General features: G+C 33.5%; 2 protein-coding genes across 2 annotated transcripts; one reads left to right on the plus strand and one right to left on the minus strand.

The window, feature by feature from the left end:
• Window positions 1-623: 623 nt before the first annotated feature.
• LOC118061505 (uncharacterized) lies at window positions 624-10,336 on the minus strand. The gene is made up of 11 exons (XM_035074953.2): window positions 9,498-10,336; window positions 7,820-8,084; window positions 6,854-7,016; window positions 5,973-6,723; window positions 5,429-5,858; window positions 5,142-5,323; window positions 3,658-3,817; window positions 3,325-3,552; window positions 2,433-2,783; window positions 1,520-1,621; window positions 624-1,305 (listed from the first exon to the last, which is right to left on the minus strand). The coding sequence occupies exons 1-11, from the start codon at window positions 10,037-10,039 to the stop codon at window positions 1,081-1,083; spliced, it is 3,399 nt and encodes a 1,132-aa protein (XP_034930844.1). The 5' UTR covers window positions 10,040-10,336; the 3' UTR covers window positions 624-1,080.
• An 8,212-nt stretch (window positions 10,337-18,548) lies between these two features.
• LOC118061503 (meiotic recombination protein DMC1 homolog) lies at window positions 18,549-22,944 on the plus strand. The gene is made up of 15 exons (XM_035074952.2): window positions 18,549-18,688; window positions 18,816-18,898; window positions 19,520-19,611; window positions 19,691-19,762; window positions 19,859-19,897; window positions 20,023-20,080; window positions 20,201-20,246; window positions 20,363-20,408; window positions 20,933-20,994; window positions 21,132-21,198; window positions 21,279-21,371; window positions 21,472-21,540; window positions 21,622-21,700; window positions 21,960-22,126; window positions 22,361-22,944. The coding sequence occupies exons 1-15, from the start codon at window positions 18,672-18,674 to the stop codon at window positions 22,403-22,405; spliced, it is 1,035 nt and encodes a 344-aa protein (XP_034930843.1). The 5' UTR covers window positions 18,549-18,671; the 3' UTR covers window positions 22,406-22,944.
• Window positions 22,945-22,963: the final 19 nt, after the last annotated feature.

The following is a 22,963-nucleotide window of genomic DNA, read 5'->3' on the forward strand; positions in this document are numbered from 1 at the left end:
TAGATGACCGCAACCATGTACAATAACGAGAAACATTTCACTCCCTTTCTGCGTTAGCAAACTTGCATCCTTTTTTCTGATGTATGGTTGCATAGAACTAGGCAACTGCGCAGTGCAGTCGAGCTGCCAGCAAGAACGGTTCCTCGTGCATTGCAGTGCACTGATACGAGGTGAAGCTGGTCGCACCTTGAATTTCCTTTCCGCATATATATAGCGCCCACTCGCAAGAAACAAAACTGAAAAGACGAAAGAGAGTATAAAATGGTATGGTAGCCACCAACCAGCTAGCAACGACGAGCTGGAATGATTGATGATTTTTTCATAAAATCTCACTTTTCCTTCCTTTATAATCTCTAGATCTAGACAGCATGCATCTCTCTAACCAAAACAGTTGCAGAAGTGGGAAACTTTCTTCAGTCCTCGGATTAATTTAGTCTTAGGTAAACATTTCCTGACCTGGCCTGTTCTCAACAGAGCCCCAACTCACCGCAGTCAACTGCAGAATGCTTTGGCCAGGATATCAACCATAAGATACAAGGTATTTCAATGCAATTTTAAATGTGATGATGCAGTAACCTACTTACTACGAGATGTTAGAACAAGTAAAAATATCCTCCCCAAAATAGGCAAGAAATCAAAACCATGACCAGTTCATATTCCTCTTCCAAACAAGTAAATCAAAGTTTGAAAGCTTTGTTTACCTTGTTGACAATCTTAATAACTTGTTAGAATGCCTAATTACACTGAAAAATACATCAAAGCCGGGACATCTCACAATCAGACACAGAACTGCATAGAAAATTTACGGACCTCCAGATTAAAAAAGAGAGGAGACATCAAGTGCCCACTTTGTACCCATCGCATGAACATTACTCACAAAGAAAGTTGAAAGACGCTGCTAATTCTAGCTCTTCAACTACAACGATGGTACACTAACTCTAGAGAAAACCCAAAGATTTGATTCCCAGAAGCCTTAATATTAAATATAATAACACAACATCCTAAGGCTACAAAAATTTGGGGTTGGGAATAAACTATTACCCAAAGATTAATCTAAAACTGTTCCCAACTTTCCTTCAACTAGTTAATGTTTGTGCGTGCAAGCAACAATTTGTAAATGTCTGAAGCTGTAGGACGATCAGCTGGATTTTCCTTGGTGCATTGACAGAATAAATCAGCAAGGAATCTCAGAGTTTCGGACTCAGCCTCAGCTCCCTCCAGATCTGAGCCAGACTGAGTCACCAAATGCTCGTCAATGGATCCCAATGCTTCTAGCTCATCAGTTAGTGGTGGTCGTTTACCTGACTGTTTATATCAAGAGAAACCAATAAAAGAACAGCTCAAGACCAGAGGTAACAAAATCAAGCATTGACCAAAAAGCTAATAGTACCACAAGCAAAAAAGATTTTAATGATTCGTAATGCATGCAGTGCAACGGCAACACTAAAATCTTTTTACATCTAAGTGTTAACCACCCTCAATTATCAATTAGAAAATTTCAGTTTATAGTGAGATGTACCTGTAGAAGCTCGTGTATGTGTAGCTCAGGTAAGCCAGAATATGGGACCTGTAAAGTCAACAATTCCAGAAGCAGGCATCCATATGACCAAATATCCACTTTCTACAACCAAAAGAGAAAATCCCATTACAACTCATACTATCAACATGCACAAACTAAAGCATATGGAAAGCAGTACGTTTTTGCAAGCAATATGGGGCCATAGCCCAACACAAATTCATCACAAAGATTGCACATATTTGGCATAGTTCGTCTTAGTAGTGTAGCCAATGTTAATACAGTTTCGATACAGGGATCAAAATTTGTACCAAACCTGGTGGCATTTTGAGAAATCAGAAATTTGATCCTGCATCTGATATTATGCAACACAACTAGTTCCTCAAATGCTGGTATTTGCTGATAACAACTCATTTAGAATGTAGAGCCAGTCCAATTCATGGAGATACGCCCTCAATTTTATGAATCCCGGACAATACACATTATGAGGATAAGTATTGAGCAGCAGAAGTAATAATTAGCTTCACACTTCGTTGCAGTTGATAAAAAACATTTAAAAGACCACACAGGTTTTGGTAAACAGCTGTCACATCCCTTCAACCTTAAAGGGCAATTCAAATTTGTCCACATCATTGCTAACGATCCAAAAAAATCCTCCCTTCCACTCCATATTCAATTCAAGGTAATGAGAGCAAGATATGCATGTGTTTTTAATTTTTCATGCACATGTTTAATTTTATGTTTGCATAACAACCGATAAAATCACTCTCATTCCAAACATATAACTTCTATGGAACCCACATAACTGTAACACAATTGCAATGGAAATGTTAACAATCACATGAGAGAAAAAATATCTAGCCAAGCACTAAGAATTAATGATTTTCCAAACTAACAGACAGGAGAAGCAACATACCAGACCATATGTGCTGCGTTTATCCATTGCCTGCAAAACCTCTGGAGCCATCCAGCGTGGTGTTCCAACACAAACATCAGGAGGTGCAATCCCTCTATGAGCAATACAACACGTATGCAAGAGAGACCTGAGTGGCACAGCTCTGTCAAAATCACAGAGCTTCACTAAAGGCATGCCATCAGCTCTCTTATTATCCAAATCAATCAAAATATTTTCACTTTTTATGTCCCGATGAATTATATCTTTGGAGTGAATCTCTGCCAATGCACATGCAACATCTCGTGCTATACACAATGCCATCTCCACTGGTACATGCTTCTCACCAGTTTTTGATAACTCCTCTAAATAATTCTAGTGCATCATGAGAGCAATAATCAATAAGAAATATGTGGAACACAATCAAATAATTGTGTAAAAAAAACAGATAACTATGTAAGAAAAACAGTTAAACTCAACCATGTCTCAGACAAACACTAGTTAGGGCAAGCTATGTGGATCCTATTTCTCCTTGGCAAACTACCAAGGCCAAGCTTTTCTGCAAATTAATTATATTACATATGAAATTACGAATGTGGGATTGTTAAAAGTGGCTACTTAATGTTAGGGTATTAGATGAAGCATTGAGTGACATGAGGCACAAGGATGAGGGATTTGTAGGTTTTGATTGTCAATAAATAGTTGGTTTTCAGGAGCAGTCTTGTGAAATTGCAGGAATTATTTTTTTCAGAATAGGTAAGTTAAAATATAGTTCACGTGGTCGTTTAAAACTAACCCCATTACCCATACTAAAATTAATCTTCGTAGTGGCCAGAAGCAAAGCCAGGGCATGTAACTAGTTCTGCTACTATCATGTTTGCATCTGCCAACTTAAAAAACAAAAGAATAAAATTACCTTTAAAGATCCCCCATTAACATACTCCATAAGAATAACAGACTGTAATATGCGGCGTTCTGGATTTCCATCTTCTGATGGAATCCACTTTGAAGATAGCTGGTGCCCGTACATTTCAACTATGCAAGAGTGTTGTAGCACACCTAAAACTCTTACTTCTCCGAGACAACTATATTCAAAATTCCTAATTTCATCTGCTGAAGCCTCACGCACCTCTAAAGTACGCACCTGCAGCATCAGAAAAGTTCATTAGATAGAGTCAGCAATCATTGTATGGTGTACAGGGGAAATTCCTTGGTTATGAATATACAACCCTGCCAAAGCTGAACATACCTTTGCTGCAGCTTCAACCGATTCAAGTTTGCACCGAATAAGAGTACTGGAACCCACCTTTCCTATCTCATCAGATGTTGACAGAGAAGGAAATGAACAATCAGGACTGGTAATGCTCTTGGTTGAAGGGGGAACTTTAGTCCGACTGAGTGGAACATACCTGAAGCAACAAGAAAGTTCATGAAAATATGAAATCAAATGTATAAGCAGACGAGTAAATGTGGACCAAGAAGACAATCTTATTCTTGGAGCTTGTTTGGGGAACAAATGCTTTAGTGCGCTCCTGTAAATCAATTTGCATTGAACAACTAAAGTTTCATATAGTGCACGCTTTGCTCTTCCATTTCCACAATTTACCCTCTAAATATTTGTTTATTTTTAGATGAAGAAAAACGAACATGTAACATTATGAAGTAGTTGTACAAAAGATAGCTGGAAAATAAGACATTCCAATAAAGAAAAACAGGCAACACAGATCACTAAAAGGCGCTCCAATCTACAGTTCCCTTAAAAGATCCTGCCAAATGGTAAGCAGGACACAGAAACGCTATATCAAAATATAAAAAATCTCTAAATAGCACTAGAACTGCATATTAATTCTGCAAAACCATTCTGCTCAAACACCAAAATAATCATATATTCTTCAATGTTTAGGTTGTGTTTGGTATGGGGTGAAAAGGAGTGGGCGTGAATTATTCAGGGAGTAAGTTTTGAGGTGTAAATTTTAGGGGGGGTTTTGGGGGGTAAAAAATAATTTGTTTGGTAGCATTCACAAATCACTTGCATATATTAATAATTTAATAACAAACACTAATTGTGCATCTTACAATTTCTTTTGTATTCTTCAAAACAATTGCTTCAAGTCATCTTTCTTTTCTTTTGTTGTGAGTGTCAGATTTATCATATAGGAAACTTGAGATCAGTGCAAGCTCATCACTGCTGAATGAGATTGCAGTTTTTTGCAGATGGAAGAGATAGAGCTAGGTAAGGCATTAAGCAATAGGCAAGTTTGTGTCAAAAAAATCCAAGAAATATGTGTTGGATGTGTTTGAGAGATCATGGATAATCACTATGGCTGGATAGGAGAACAAGGAGAGATGGTGGAGAAAGAGACATCAAGTTAGAGGAAATGGAGACAAGATATGAGCACCAATTTCAAGGAAAAAAAAAATTAAGGGTGGGTCTTGCCCCTGTGACTGGGGAGTAATGTCCCACCCCACTTTTGGGGTGAAACGTCACCCTACTGTAATTTTAACCTGCAACAGTTTGTCTTACCCAACAAAAAAGAGGCAAAGGTTTACAGGGGTAAGTTTTCACCCCTATCACCTCCTAACTAACTTAACTTTACATAAAAGAATTCACACCAGGGGAAAAATCAATGTTGCATGATATTATGGACTTGAGCATACAAATTCTAGCATCTGCATGCATATCATATTGAACAAAACAACATTGACATCACCACTTTAAATAGCAGGACTGACCTGGAAAAGTATTCCAGATCTGTTTCTTCTCTAATATCATGTGGACGGCATGCATCCACCACCATCCGGACCAATGAACCACCCCTCCTGCTGAGAATGACATTCCACGCATGTGGCGTGAAGTCCAAGTAACCCCGGACAAGTTCACAAGGTAATGGAGGATCCATTCGGTCACATAGATACTAGAGCAATTTCTATTATATTAGATAAAAATAACTGAAAATGTACTGCATATAACATAATTATTCAATAAGTAATATTGAAAGAAAATGCATAACAAGAATTACCTTCATTAGCAATGCTCTGTGTCTACAAACACCAAACTGCAAGCTCCCTAAAGGAATCACAATGGAACCTCGTCTTGCTTTAATAGATCGCAAAGATCTCTCACAGAGATCGGAGAAAAAAATATCATCTACAGTTTCCAAAGTCTGTTTACCAGCAGAACTGATACTTTCATTATTTCCAGTTGAGCATGTGCAAACAAAAGGCTTCCTGTAGTTTGAACCAGACACTGCTTTTCTTGTCCTTTCAACAGCACCACTTCTATCACTGCCCCCAAAATGATCAGAAACAAAAAGTGCAAGCAATGATGCAATCTGCAAGTTATCAACAGCAACCTTATTCCTCTCCTTGGTAGAACCATTTAATCTCTTCAAACGGTACACCAAAGTTTGAGCAGAGAGAGCTATTGCATCCAACTGTTCATCCTTCTCCCTAAAAAAAACAATAAGCAACCACAGTAATTAACACTAAATAAGCATTATCTAACCACAGAGAAATAGCGCAGTCGTGTTTTGTATGAGCATGAGGTCTTGAATAAGAGTTGACCTGTCCAAAAGAATGACCTCGCGTGAGTCAAGAGACAAGATTTGCTCAAAATTCCTCAGTGGCATGAGAGGTCGGTCACGTCCTGCATCATAAAAGCCATCTGGTAGTCGGTCCTCGATGCTGCAAAAAGAAAGGTTGCTATATTTGCGAGACAATCTTGAGCTATCTTCTGTTGGTCTCCGACATTTACATGGTTTTGGATTATCAAGATCCCTATCATAATGCCTTTTTGACTTGTAGGTGATTTTGGATTTTTCTGCATATGGATTTTCATCCTGACTACCAGCTTCACCCTGTAAAGAGCCTAGAGATTCATCTTGCACACAACATACTTCTTCCTCACTTTTATTTATAGACCCAAGGTCGCATGAGCAGCTTTCCGCACCCTTTTTAGAGCTGCTTTTATCAGCTTCAACACTGATAAGAAGATTTTCGACTTCAGCTTCTCCAGAAAGTTCAACTTTTTCGCCATCATCATCATCTAGACCTGCGATGTCTGATATAACCTCTTCACAAATCTCGAAGTTACAAACATCAAGATTGTTCAATTTGAAACTTTCACTTTCCTTCAGATCCAAAGCTTCAGCATGGCCCTCACCTTTCCACTTCCTGCTGTTGTTTAATCGTTCTTGACGAGCTTTTTGTTGCAAATAATGTCGCCGTTTCCACCGCTTACTGGACCTCCGAGTTGCAAAGCATCTGCTGTTTGATGAAGGCCCAGTCACTATGCTTGATGCAGCAAGATTGGAACCTGCATCACATTCTTGATCATCAAAAGTTCATTTGACACTAAAGTAGAGCCAATGAATAAAAAAACCCAAGACATCCATTATAAAAAGCTTTTCAAGTATATAAAGAGAAAGTGATTCAAAAGTCCTCACCATTACAAGAAAAATTATTGCCATCATCCTGAAAGGAGGCTTCGTACACGTCCATTTCAACTGAAGAGCTAATGAAATCATCATTTGACAAGTCCTTTCCATTTCCTTCCAATTTGCAGCATATCCATGAAGGTATTTGACAACAGCTGAGTAGCCTATTGTTCTTGAAAACAATAAGCATTAAGAAGATCAATAAAGATGATACGTTTTGGCCATCCAAACTTTGAACCATGAAAGTATAAAAATTTAAGTAATTTAACCACAGGACCACCCTTCCATTACAAAGTTTGCTGACATATCAAAATGATTTCCCGCAAAAATTTAAAATGCTCGTGCCATATCCTACAAAATGTTGCATGACCATCATGTTCTCGATGTCAAGAATGTACTTGCAACCACAATTAAGTGTGGCAAAGTCACCATATATAATCTCCAATTCCCCACTAGCTTTGAGTGCAACAAGCAAGCAGATGCAATGAATAAAAGATCTAAACACACCAAACAGCCAATGCCATTGAATGCTTTAAGGGTGTAACAACAGTATTGAAAAACACTAAACTAAAAAAAACATAAGTTAGCATCACAAAAAAAAAGTACAAACAACTTAAACCTTAAGAAAAATAGAAGAGTGAATTATAGATGTTCTAACAGAGAAACAGAATCAACATGATTCTCAGAGAAAGTGCAGTAATGTGGTAAGAAAGTGATTATTTAGCATTTAGAACGGAGATATGGGCCATCAACAAGAACGACCAAAATGGTTAAAGTTGCTTGATGCAAAAGGTTAGAATAACATGGTGAGTAAAGTAGTAGCAGCAGCATATGCTTTGAGGCAATCAAGTAATATTCTAGAGAGCTGATTATTACATCCTAGAGTAATCAATGAACCGAGTGGAAGTACCATTACACATCTGGAACCTGAATGTAAATCATAACCTTCCCTAAAAGTTCATTACAGAAAAGTACCTGAAGATTTAAATACTGGAGGCTATGCATTGAAGTAAGTTCAAGAGACCCCAGTGATGTCAGCCTGTTATTTGACAGGTCCAAACTCTCCAATCTTTGCAATGAGGACAAACTTGAGGGTAGTTCAACTAACTTATTATTAGATACTGTTAATGATATCAAGGCATTTAAATAAGTTATTTCATTTGGCAGACTCTTTATCTTGTTGAATGAAAGATCCAAGTACTCCAAGTTACTTAAGCAGCCAATTTCGGGAGGAAGATATCTGCAGGAAAAAGTACAACATCAGATCTCTCTGTTTTCTTCTTCTTCTTTTTTTCAAAATTCTGATAAGCGGTATGTAGCTAACTAAATTTGTGAGTTGTTATTCAAGAACTACATCTCTAAAGTTTGGTACTGACAACTTCTTGGAAATGCTTAAGACTGAAACTGAATTTCATTTTAGACTCACTTGGAGGTATTACACACAGCACTCAAATATTATCAAGGCCCAACAATTCAGATGGGTGCCAAAATTAAAGGGTAACACTAAAGACTATGTCCTGTCTACCTTTCCGAGAATATGATGCATATCAATGGTGTTGTTTAATTTATCACTTTGAGGTGACTCTGCTCCCAATGTTTTCTCTCCTTCCTTGATATTTTTTACCAGTTAACCTTTGACTATTTCTTTAACAGCAAGCATTAGCCACTCTATCTTGTTTCATTGGATTTGGCAAAGCCCTTTAAAGATGTCTCAAAATGTTTAACCATTGTTTTGAATAAGATAATTCTATAACTTAACAACATGGAAACAATGGAAGCAAGACATAGATAATAAACTTGAGGTGTTGAAAAGGGGGGAGTCAGGCACCTGGAAAGATAATTTGACTGACAATGTTTTCCTTTTTTATCCATTCAAGCTAAACTACAAAGGTCTGGATGAAGAACTCGGTAAGCTAGTCGAATGCATACTTGCAAACATAATAGGTCAAGCAGACAATGCCCATGCTTCATTCTTGCGGTGTTTATTTCAGACCATGTGGTAGCCTACATCACAAGCTATTAGACCTATCCTTAGTTGTAAGTTTTCCCAATAAAAGAAGTGATAATTCAGCAACATATTGATTTCTTACAGCCAACACCTTTATTGTCCAACTTCCATTCAGAAAAATTCTACCTCGTATAAATTGAAAAGGAATTCTTCTATTACTGAAGCTAACAATACAATAAAGGAGAGCAAAACAAAAGAATCAGATTATTGGATCCAAAAATAATGTTTCTCACCAACAACCGCCCTTTACTGCGGTTCTTACAAGAACACAATAATCAACAACATTTAAAATCACCATCTCGAAAGTATTATTATTTCTTTTAATATGCCGGCGAAACAATAAACATTCAAATATAATTTCATAATTTGACTGGAATTCATAACATCATTCCTAAGCAAGTTTTTTTTTGCTAGCCTACTAATTACCTCTTACTAGATCGAAAGCAAGCAAAATAAATTAAAAATTCTTAATTTGACTAGAATTTGTAACTACATAGCTACTCCATGTAGTGTCCTTTCCTTTTACTTGATAGAACAAGATTCAGTTTAATTTCTTTCATTGAGATTTTCATATTTCTTCATTCCTAAATCCTCTAAACTATAGAAAAACATAACATGATTCAAAACCGACACCCACACACTTACCTTATAGAGAAATGACACACAGAGAGCTTTGTCAAGCACTTAATCCCAGAAATCTCACTCAAAATCGACAAAACCGAAGGTCTTGGCGGCACTTTCGAGAGCTCAAGCTCTTTCAACCCTTTGAATTTACTAAAATTCAAGCCATTCAACCCCGGCGATGATACTTTGACTTGCAAGCACTCCAATCCCACCAAATTCCCAAACTCCGCCGGAAACAAATTCACTTCGTTCCCAAAAAACTTGACCGTCCTCAATTTCCTTAACCCGCCCACCGACTTGGGCACCAAACTAAAGGCATTCTTATACAAATACAAACCCTCAACTGAATCATCAGATTTTTCTAGTAAATCAAATTCCAAGCTTTTGCCTGTAACATCAAGAACCAACTCATCATCCACGTTAGCACTTCTTTTTTCGACATGATTGTGACTTTTTTCTGTTGCGGTGGCATTGAATTCAGTGGAGGGTGATTTCGGGGATTTAAGGTTTTCGGGGTTATCGGTGGAATTCGAATTGGATCCGGTGGAATTGGAAGGCTGCATTGGGTGAATTTGAGAGGGAATAAGAGGAATTGAAATTTTGTTCGCAAAAGGGGTGTTCAGAGCATGTTGTGATTGTGAAAATAAAGAGAAGATCTTTTGGGATATTTGGGAGAGAGAGAATGCCAATTAAGGACAGATAATGGAGCATGAGAAATTAGAGGAGCGGGGGGGAGGGGGGGGTGCGGACCGCTCCCTTTTGCTGTGTAGTTTTTGTTTGCGCGAAAAAAGAAACCCTAGAATCTAGAGGGAGTTGCTGTGATTTTAATCAATTTACTTTTTCAATAAAAGAAGGGTATGGAGGAACTTTCGTTTCTCTTTCGCAAAGAAAATACATGACGTGTCTGAATTTATCCTATGCCAAACCGAACGATGCAGTCTCAATTCGACAGTGGTTGTTACAAGAATGTTTATTAATTCTGGTCACCTAATAATTATTTCTCGCAATAATCATTTTCTGTTAATCTAAAACGTTATCAAAATAATATTGATGAAACATAGAAATTGACCCAACAATAGCAAAAAGAAAAACAAATATTAGTTGGGAGTGCTTTTTTTATAGTTAAATATGTTTTTTTTATTTTTTTTATAAAAGTACATCAAATTGATATATTTATTAAAAAAATTCAAGTATTTTGATATTTTAATATTAAGAAAAATATAAAAAAAAAATTATTATTTTAATATAATTTTGATTAAAAAACATCTTTAAAAACTACGTACTTAAAATAAAAATAAAGGAAAGGTAAATGATTATTGCTTTATTTTCTTTCTTGCGCAAGCCATAGCCATTAACAAATCTAGACATTAGGCAAGTAACGTAGTTGCGGCGATCAAACAGATGCTCTAAGTAAAAAAAAACACAAGCAATATAAAGATCCAGGTTCGACTCTATCAATCCCCCCTCCTCCCTTTTTATATATATACTAGCTTTTACCCGCGCGTTGCCGCGGATCATTTTTTTTGTATAAAAAATATTAAAAAAATAAAAATTTAAAAATCTTAGTTTTTCTGCAAAGTTATACCCAAGAATCTTAGGTTTGGCTGCAATGTCTGATCTAAGAGTAATATTTATAATATTAATAATAAAATTAAACTTGCATGACCCAAGTTTAAGTGAGGCTGACTATAACATCGGACCCAAGAATATTGGATGTGGGTCTGGCTATAAGGTCGTGTCATAAAAGTGTGATAATTTAATAGATTAATTAAAAAAAACAAAGAAAAAAAATCAACAAAAAGGAAAAAACTAATGAAGAAAAAAAAATTGAATTAATTGGGCTAACCCTTTAAACCAGGTTATCTCGTAAAACCTAGAATTTGCGTCATGAAAGTTTGATAATTAAATAGAAAAAAAAATAACGGAGTTTACCCAGAATTAACCGGGTTAACCCATCAAACCAAGTTAACATGTCAAGCCTAAGATACATGTCATGAAAGTCTGATAATTAAATAGAAAGAAAATTAACTTTAACAAATTAAATTAAATGAAAAAAAAAAAACTCGTCAAATCAGGTTAACCCATCAAACCCGAGATTTATATCATGAAAATATAATAACTAAATAAAAAAAAAATTTTAACATTAACAAACTAAATCAAACAAAAACAATTCATTAAAAAAAATTAAAAAAAAAAAAACAGTCATATAATATAATACAATATAATAATAATTATAATGAAAAAACGTGGGGAAAGCTAAAGCTAAAGCTAAATTTTCAACTAACTCAATATTAAAAAAATAAATTTAACAAAGATAATTTAAAAAATAAACATGTGGGGGGAAACACTGCATCCAAACAAAAATCATGTAAGGGAAACACTGTAGTAATCCATAGTATTTTTTTTTTAAAAAAAAAAGTTACAAATCTAAGTTCTCAACCAGTTTAATATATATAAAAAACCAAGATCCGTGTAATGAAAGTATGATAACTAAATTAAATTTTTTTTTTCCACATTAACAAACTAAATCAAACAAAAAAAAAATCATTAAAAAAAAAAAAACACAAAAAAAAAAAAAAAAAAACCCATGGGAAAAATGAAAAAAAAAAAAAAGTAAAGTATTTCACTGTGTGCATAGTGATACATTATATGTAAAAAAACAGAAGAAACAAAAGCGAGGAAAAAAAAAAAAAACAAAGCTGCTACAATGAAAAACCCATGCGTTAAAAAAAAACATGTGAAAAAAAAAAACAAAAAGAAAAAAAAAAAAAGGAAAAACTACTACAAAAAAAAAAACCAAAAACAAAAAAAAATGCCACAAAAGAAAAAACAAAAATTGCAAAAAAAAAAAAAGCTTTAGCTACAGTGAAAAAGCTACGTGTTTTAGTATATTACTTAATTATATGTAAAAAACAAAAGAAACAAAAGCGAGGAAAAAAAATAAACAAACCTGCTATAGTGAAAAACCCACGCGTTAAAAAAAAAACATGAAAAAAAAAAAAAAAAAAAACTGCTATAGTGAAAAAACATTTAAAAAAAAAAAAGCAAAAGCAAAAAGAAAAAAGAAAAATAAAAAACTACCACAAAAAAAAAAACCAAAAACAAAAAAAAATGCCACAAAAGAAAAAAATTACAAAAGAAAAAAAGAAAGTTTTGGCTATAGTAAAAAAGCTACGCGTTTTAGTATATTACTTAATTATAATATAATATAATTATAATAATTATTAGAATAATAATATTATATATATAATAATTATTATTATTATTATATATAAGTATAATTAAAAGGCATGGGGAAGTTACACTACTCAAATACAAAAAAAAAAATGCCACAAAAAAAAAATTGCAAAAAAAAAAAAAGTTTTAGTTAAAGTAAAAAAGCTACGCGTTTTAGTATATTGCTTAATTATAATATAATATTACAATTATAATAATTATTATTATTATATATAAGTATAATTAAAAGGCGTGGGGAAGCTACAGTACTTTCCCCACGTCTTTTAGAGTTTTTTAATATATATATATATATAAAGCACCGCTCCGTCTATAAAGGACCATATTATCCTTAACATAACGATGCTAAACTAGAGATTTTGGCGGGACACGTAATCGTAGAGATTGAACAACCAAGGAGATCGAATCATAGTTTTGAAATTTGATTTGGCACGACAGGTCGATCTGAAATTTAAATTTAAAATCAAATTAAAGTTAAATAAAAATTAGTTAAAAATTTGACCCGGTAAAACCTAGTCAACTTAAGATCTAGTAGACCCAACCTAGACTCGGCCTTATTTATATATACACATACATGTGAAACGACATACACGTGAAACGACGTTAAAAAGCCAAAACGATTAACGATGGAGAATTGAAGACAAAAATGAGAATTGAGAAAACCTAATTAAAAGGAATCTTCAAGCTATTTCAGTCGCGAAGAAGAGCATACAGCTTCTTCTTGACGCAAGAGATTCGTGAACAAGCCCATCTAAGAGCCTAGCAGTAGCAACCTTTATTGCGACAGAGAGAGCTTCCAACAAGGAAAGTGTGATCCCATCTCGTGCCCTGTAAGAAGGAACATCACCAGTTTCAAAGCCTATTTGATGTCATCATCCTTGTCCTCCTCTGATTCAACCTCCTATTCCTCCAACTATGGCAGCCAAGAGCGCGGCTTATTCCCCTTCATGTTTAATGCTTCCTGCATAAGACTCCTGATTACCGTTTCAAATCTACGAATAAAGTTAGTTTTTCATGTGGAGCATGAGAAGCATTTATGTTTACTTGTGTATGATTCTGAGTCTAGGTAGATGCATAGCAACTGCTATCTTTCTTTGGCAGCCACAGGGAGGATTTCAATTTTCCTTCACTACTGCAATCATAGATCTATGTACGAAATTACCTTTCAGATGAAGAGGATCTGACAGAGTTTGCGAACTCATTACTTTTTATCCGGATGAATATGGCACTGAAAAAGTGAAAATGCTGCACTATTTCTCCCAAATGACCACAGCTCACCAGGGTCATCAAGGAAAGCTTATGCTGAGGATAGTAACGCCTGATTCTCTCAATAATTATTTAAGAGAATGCTAATGGGAGCATTGTTCAGAAGATAGCTCAACCATTGAACCGGTTGCATTGGATTTCTTTTTTTTTTTAGTCAACCCATTTGACCCGTGACTCGATTATTATGTCAGGTTGACCACCGAATCAAGTTTAAAAGCTATGAATGAAAGGGTTTTGCCTGCCAATCAACAAAGAACAAAACCAGAAAATACAAACAATTCAAAAGATTCGCCCACCGGCCTCAAATTTTAATAAAGAGGAAGCAAATGTTATTACACAAACGGTGTCGGAGTATTGATAGGCCATAACCCTTATAAAGAAACGAGAGAATAAGAAATCACTGGTTTGAGTTTTACAAATCTCAAAATCATTAGAGATTTATATAGTTGTTAATTTTAGAATATGTAGAATTAGTTAAAATATGCATAAGCTAATATGAACATCTATATTAACTAAAAAGAAAAAACAAACAAGGGCATAGCAAACGAGCAGGATATGTCTTTATTGTTACCAGTTATCTAAACATCAACAATCAAGTAAAATTACAAAATCCATGATTTTTATAACTTTATGATTTTTACATTCAAAATATATATTTATAGAAAGCTTTAAAAGAAAGCATTCATGTATCCAGAGTAAACCTCTTTAAAAATTAAAATCTCGAATATAAATTGACGAAAAAAATTGTATTTCTCTTTTAACCACTTTTAAATTCTTTCATGTGAATTTTGATGGAATAAAATGTACTATTAGAGAGATGGCCAATTTTCTGAAAAAACTCTTTATTCCACACAGAGTTTATAGTTATTGAAATAAATAATTATTTCGCAAAATTGACCAATAAAATTTCAACATTAATATTTTATCAGATCATTTAAAAACCCATTGTTTTATTTGTGTTAGCCACATCTTATATTTTTCCATTTGGCTCACATAACATTATCTTTCTCTTAAGATTTAATAAATATATTTACATCTGGCATATATCATGATTAAATAGGAATTAATAAGAGTCATGATAATTGTACATTATCTATTTGACATAGTTTCTTTCATGTGCTACAATATTAATCTTTACTTAACATGATTTATAAATGAGAAATTTATTATCGGCTTAACAATAATATATTTATCAAAAATAATTATTGTTATCATTATTCTAATCCAATAATGAATACGAAATATAAAACATGAAATATCATAAAACATCATTATAAATGAGCTCTTGATGTCAAATATATAATCATCATAAAGTTATAAAGACTTTTAAAACTTTTAATTTATGAATTTTAATTCGTATTATTTTTTTAAAAAAATATTTTGAATTATTTTTTATTTGTTTTAAACTAAAATCTTGTCTAGTATTGCAATTCAATTATACTTTTGAAAAATTTTAATTATTTTTTTGGCTTCAAATTATATTTTTTTTTGTGATTTTGAATCATTTTATATAAGGTATCAAAAATAAAATTTATTTTTTAATGAATTTCTAAATAAATAACTTTAAAAAATAATTTTTATCACACTCTCTCAAATATATTCTAACTCATTATCATGAGCTATTCATAAAAAAATAATTTTTTATTTATGACTCAAAATAAAAAAAATCTTTTTTATAAATCACATCAAACATATTCTAAATAAATCATGATTAGTTACATGACTCGCGCAATGCCGCGATTTATTTTTTTCATATAAAAATATAAAAAAAAAACCAAGATCTAAAAGTGTTAAGTCTTTTTGCGAATCTATATCCAAGAGTCTTACAACGCCTGACCTAAAAGTAATATTAATAATAACATTAAACTTACATGACTCAAGTTTAAGTGGGTCTGGTTGCAATACCAGACCTAATAGTCTTGGATGTGGGTCTAACTGTAATGCCATGTCGTAAAAGTGTGATAGGAAGAAAAAAAACTAATGAAGAAAAAAAAATTGAATTAAATGGGTTAACCCTTCAAACCAGGTTAACCTATCAAACCGTGGATTCGTGTCGTGAAATTTTGATAACTAAATAGAAAAACAAATTGACGGGTTACCTAGAATTAACTGGGCTAACCCGTCAAACCAGGTTAACCCGTCAAATCCGGGATCTATGTCATGAAAGTTTGATAAGTAAATAGAAAAAAAAACATTGAACATTAACAAACTAAAAATTGACGGGTTAACCCTAAATTAATTAAAAAAAAAACAAAAAGCATCAGTTTATATAAAAACATAAAAAAAAAAGCAAAAAAAGAAAAAACATTAAAGGCATCAGCCAATAATTAAATAAAAAAATTAATATTGATGAAAAAAATTAAATAAAAAAATATTAGTTAAAAAAAAAACTCATAAGAAGAAAAAAAACTAATGAAGAAAAAGAAAAAAAAATCTAAATTAACTGAGTTAATCTGCCAAACTTGAGATTTGTGTCATGAAAGTTGATAGCTAGACAGAAAAAATAAATTAATATCAACAAATTAAATAAAAAAAATTAATTAAAAAAAAAGGTATCCATCTTTTCACTGTGAACTGCACTGTGCGGTCCATCGTGAAAGGCATAAAAATAAAAAATAAAAACTAAAGGCACCGAACTTTTTGCTGTGGGCTGCATACAATATTAAAAGATAAAATTGGAAGGAAAAAAATAATAATGAAAAATAAAAAATCTAAATCAACTCAGTTAACTTGTCAAACCTGGGATTCGTGTCATGAAAGTGTAATAACTAAATAGAAAAAAAGATTTAATATTAATGAACTAAATTTTTAAAAAATATTAATTAAAAAGGAAAAGGCAAAGAGGAAAAAACCCATGGGAAGAAAGAAATTAATGAAGAAAAAGAAAAAAATTTGAATCAAATAAGTTAACCCATCAGACTTAGGATCTGTGTCATGAAAGTTTGATAACTAAATAGAAAGAAAGTTAATAACAACAAACTAAAATACAGAAAAACAATGAAAGAAGACAAAAAAAAACTAAATGCATCATCTTTTTCATTGTGGATTGCATTGTGCAGTTCATAGTAAAAAGCTTAAAAGGAAAAAAAAAAGACATACGTCACGGGTTAATTTTTTTTCTTTCATATAAAATATCCAAAAAGGCTAAGATTTAAAAGTGTTAGGTCTTTATGTAAAGATATACCCAGGAGCCTTGGGTCTAGCTACAATGATTAACCCAGGAGTAATATTTATAATATTAATAATAATATTAAACTTACATTACTTAAGCTTAAGTGAGTCTGGCTGCAACACCGGATCCAAGAGCCTTGGATGCGGGTTTGACTGCAAAGTCGTGTCATAAAAATGTGATAATTAAATAGATTAATTAAAAAGAAAAAAAAAACAACATGAAGAAAAAAACTAATGAAGAATAAGAAAAAAATCTGAATTAACTGGGTTAACCCTTCAAACCAGATTAACCCGTCAAATCTGAGATTCGTGTCATGAAAGTTTGATAACTAAATAGAAAAAAAAATTGATGGGCTAACCCGTCAAGTTGGTATACGTGTCATGAAAGTCTAATAACTAAATAGAAAAAAATTAAACATTAACAAACTAAAATAAACAAAAACAATTAATTAAAATTAAAAAAAGCAAAAAAAAAATTCCGGGTTCACCAATCAAACTAGGGATCCGTGTTATGAAAGTCTGATAACTAAATAAAAAAAATTAAAATTAACAAATTAAATTTTAAAAAAATCATTAAAAGAAAAAAACACAAAGAAAAAAGAAAAAAAACCTTAAAAGCATAAAACAAAATAATAAAAAATAATAACAAAGACTGCTTAGCATTTTACTGTGACCTACACAGTGAAACACTGAGCAGTTTTAGTATATTTTTAAGCCCAGTTTGTTTGTTGGAAAATAGTTTTCTTTTGAAAAGTGAATTCTGGAAAAATATTTTTCGATGCTTGGTAGTGTAATGGAAAATAAGTTGTAAAACACTTTCCAGTGTTTGATTATGTCATGGAAAATGAGCTAGAAAATAAATTATTAATATTTTATTTTTCTTAAATTTATTAAAATAACAAGAAACAAATCTTACAAATTAAAAAGTTGAATGAAAATAAAATTGAAAAAAATATAATTTTATAAATTATCTCAAATAAAATAAATAATAATCAAAATAATAGAAATCAAATCTATAAATAAAAAAATTGAAAGATGAAGAAATTAAAATAATAATAATTAATATTTTATAAATTATTTTAAATAAAATAAGTAACAATCAAAAGAATAAGGATTAAATTTGATAGATAAAAAAATTTAATTAAAAAATAAAAAAAAATTAAATAGCAATTATAAAATTAAAATTAAAATTAATATAAAAATTAAAATTTAAAAAATAAATATTCAAAATAAAATATATATATCAATCAAATTTAAACGTGTTGTTACTTTTTCCAATAGGCTTATCATTACTCAACACAAGACGAACGGCATCAGATAAAACAATCGCGGATCTCAACCGTCTGTGACTCTGTGTGAAATAAATTTTAAAATCCCCCCTGAATTCCAGATTCCCGCCTCTTTAAATTCACGCCTGTCGCACACATTTCGCATTTCAAATCAAAATCGCTCTCTCTCTTAAACAAATTATTATTAACAAACACTAAAAGTTGAAGTTTCTTCTACTGCAAGTCAGCGAAGAAGATGATGGCCGCACTCAAGTAAAAGTCTATTAAGCTAATCAGTATTTTATCCCTCCTCTGATCTTTAACTGATCAGAGACATAATTATAGTAGCAATTACTTACTAAATCCTCAATTTGCATGTGCTCGTGATGGTTGTTTTTAGAGCTGAAGAGCAAAACCATCTACAGATTATGGAGCGAGAAGAAATGGATGGCGAAGACGACTTGTTCGAAGCAATCGAAAAGTGTAGGATACAAATTATAAGCTCTCTTTCTCTCTCTGTATTACCGACTGCTTCCTCTATCGATTTTTACTCGCATCCCCCCTCCACCCCCCCTGCTTGTTAGTGTTGATGATCTACTTTTTGTGTTTTTGTTTGTGTGGATGCTTAAATCACCACTCGAATTTTACTTATTTATATATATCCTTTTTCTGCTCCTCAACTTCGATTCTCGATTTGTGTGCACTTTTCATTATTTCAATTTGAATTTGTACACGAAAATTCTTCGATGCTGGTGGTAAAAGACGCTTCCTCTTTGATCTATCTGTTGTGTTAGTATTTAGCTTTCAACTCAGTTCTATAAAAAATGTAAATAAAAATGGCGACAGAATAATGTACATGTCCTGTTCTTGATTTCTCATTGTTTATAGGTTTTTTCTGATTCATGAGAAGATTAACTAGGACATCATTGCTGAGTATTTACTGCTTCAATTGAACTTGAATTTTTCTCTGTGCCTTGAGATTTGGTGTACTATTGTCGATGAATTTTACTTGATTTATTGAGAAGATCAACTTAATTATATTTTGTTGCTCAGTGCTCAGTCTCCTTGTCTGTGAATTGTGATGCATCTATGCATTTCGTGCAGTGATCAATCAAGGCATCAATGCTGGAGATGTCAAGAAGCTTCAAGATGCAGGTATTTACACCTGCAATGGCTTGATGATGTTCACGAAGAAGGTATACAAATTCCAACACAGGTCATTTAAATGAAAATGTTCTAGCTCCATCTGATTACCATTACCTTCTTTTTATGCAGCACTTGACTGGAATCAAAGGATTGTCCGAGGCTAAAGTTGACAAGATTTGTGAAGCTGCTGAAAAGATAGTAGTTAGTGCTCAGTTTATAGGATAATAATCAAGATGGTGATTATGTTTTTAAGCTTGATTTTGATTCACTGTTGATAACACTTTTTTTTCTTTTCAGAATTATGGTTATATAACCGGAAGTGATGCTCTGCTCAAAGTAAGTTCAAATTCCTCATGCTTTCTAAATTTGAGGAGATATTCAAATCTTATAGTTCCAGCTTCTGGTTTGTATCGCCTTTTCAAGTTTAAATCTCATTCTTGTTTTATGCTTTTATGCTGTAGAGGAAATCTGTGATTCGCATCACAACTGGAAGTCAAGCCCTGGATGAACTCTTAGGGGGTAATCTATCATACCTAGATTCGCTTTGAATTGTCTGTGCTGCTAGTGTATATGCATTCACATAATGTGCTGCAATTTGTTTTTCTGTGATTGATATGATCGTCTTGATTGATTTGGAAGGTGGGATTGAAACTTCGGCTATCACAGAAGCTTTTGGGGAATTCCGGTAAGAACAAACCTTTTCCTATAAATTACTGTATTTTCTGTTGACATCTTCTCTGCGTTCTCACAGATCCTAAAATCTCTGTACTTCTACACTAACCATAGCAATATTATTTTTAGTTCCGGGAAGACACAGCTCGCTCATACTCTTTGCGTCTCTACACAGGTTCCTCTCTCGTTTTACTCTTTAATAAGGTTGCTGGTATAATATCTATGGCTGTGGTGTCTATTTAAAATGAGAATATTAGTTATTACTCATCAGTGCTGTTAAAATATGGCATGATAGGTGATGCTGTTTCAAGGAATGTTGAATTTGTCTTCAATTGAAAAAAATATGATTATCTGTTAATAATAAGGATATTCTTGGAATAAGTAAAAATTTTACAAAAATCTGAGCCTAAAAATAGACAACATTGATCCACTGATCTCCAAATTGTTACTGCCAAAATTTAGGCATAACACAATTTTTCTTGAGAATTATTTTCCAGTTAAAAGAATTTGAAGGCATGTGCCAACATTATTTCTTGTTTTTCTGATGAAGTCCTTCAGTGAGAGTGCCAGTCATGATGTGATGTCGTGGGTAGCACTGGCATTGATTTATGCAGAAGCCTCATTATCTGAATTTCAGATTTGGAAATGACATTACGTGACCTAAGCTTTGCTAAATATGCATTCGTTTTGCGTTTGCAGCTTCCTACACAAATGCATGGTGGAAATGGAAAGGTTGCTTACATCGATACTGAAGGAACTTTGTATTCTTTCTGTTTTCCCTTCCGTCTTAACCTGTTCCAATACATACAATTCCTTTTTTCATGAAAAAGTAATGGAGAATTATAATCATATGGTACCTTGTCAGTTCCTGTCTGTTTCCTTAACTCTGTTCTTGTAGCCGACCTGATAGAATTGTCCCTATAGCTGAAAGATTTGGAATGGACCCAGGAGCTGTCCTTGACAATGTAAGTACGAATTTCTATTCTATTATTAATTGACTTATGGAAGCTGATCTCTGTCACTGTTTTTTCTGTGAATGTGGAAGATCATTTATGCCCGTGCATATACTTATGAGCATCAATACAACTTGCTTCTTGGTCTGGCTGCAAAAATGTCTGAAGAGCCATACAGACTTCTGGTGAGTCCCCCCCCCCTCTTCTTTTAAGGTTGAGTTGCCTGTGACGCCTGCACTATGAGGCTTGGTGTGATGAAGTCTGATTGTGCGCCTATGAGTTCAGATTGTTGATTCTGTTATCGCTCTCTTTCGGGTGGATTTTACTGGAAGGGGAGAGCTTGCAGAGCGTCAGGTGAATTCCAAAGTCTTTAGTGCCTATAATATCATATCCGTATCGTTTATTTTCAATGACATTAACATCTACCCTTCGCAGCAAAAATTGGCACAGATGCTGTCTCGGTTGATAAAGATAGCTGAGGAATTTAACGTTGCAGTCTACATGACCAACCAAGGTGATCTTGACTTATTATCACTCATGGAAGTTATAAATAATTTGCCACACAGCTTCGATTCCATCATTATAAAGTCTTCTTTTGTGTAGCTAGTCGGTTTTTTCCCCACATATCTATACACCTATGACCTGTAGCTCTCTGAAAATCATGGTGGTGCATTAGCCACCAAGTTCACTTGTTACTCGTTCAGCACGGTGTAATTTTATTTCTGGTTATTGCATTTTAGAGCTGAAATATAACATCGATTTGTTGGTTGCAGTCATAGCTGACCCAGGAGGAGGAATGTTCATATCAGATCCGAAAAAACCAGCAGGAGGGCATGTGCTTGCCCATGCAGCCACTATCAGGTTGATGTTCAGGAAAGGCAAAGGTGAACAGAGGGTATGCAAGGTGTTTGATGCCCCAAATTTGCCTGAGGCTGAAGCAATATCCTTAATCTCGATACAATTGGTTTTGCTTTACCTTTTGATTCTGGTTTAATTAATCATGTTTTCATGAAAAAATGATTATATGATACAGGGATGGCTTCTTTTTTGATAAAATGATAAAAAGGCTGCTGAAGTAAAATCCGAAGAACAATAATGCATCCGCATCTTCTCCGATCCTAATTTCCAGCCAAGTGTTTAATAGTTATTGAGAAGTTATTCTTGACCGAAGCACGTATTTCAGATAACATCAGGAGGCATTGCAGATGCAAAGGACTAGAAAAATGACACTGCTAGAGGTGCTTCTGCGGAACTATAGGAGCTGGAAGTAGTAAAATATCTCGTTTTTCCTGCTATCTACTCGTAGATTTGTTATACGCGTGCTTCTGCTGGAGAAATGCCATTGACAGTATTCAACTTATCTGTATGCTGTTTCAAATGTTTTTCTCATGGCTGTTCTTGTCCTTTTGTTTTCGAACCACATGGCCGCTCTTGTCCATGCTTCGAATTTCCTAACCTCTGACAAACGTGAGCTGGATGTAGAGTAGCAGCATCCGTTGAAAACAAATGGGACCAGTACCGCTTCCTTTATACGATTTAATCCTGCAAGGTTCCTTTTTATGGTCAGGTGCTCGTAGAGAAATCAAGCCATTTGGTTCAATGGCACATCCAAGCCAAGCCAAACCAAACAACATAGGGGCCTTGCATTGCATCATCCCTTGCTTCAATTCAAGCTTTCTTATGAAACTAGCGTAAAGAGTAGATTGTAAAATGAACTAATTTCTTGCAAGAAGTACAAGTCATGTGTACTATTTCAAACGAGCTCTTCAAAGAAGTT

This window comes from Populus alba, chromosome 10 (genome assembly GCF_005239225.2).
Source record: "Populus alba chromosome 10, ASM523922v2, whole genome shotgun sequence".
Taxonomy (NCBI): domain Eukaryota; kingdom Viridiplantae; phylum Streptophyta; class Magnoliopsida; order Malpighiales; family Salicaceae; genus Populus; species Populus alba.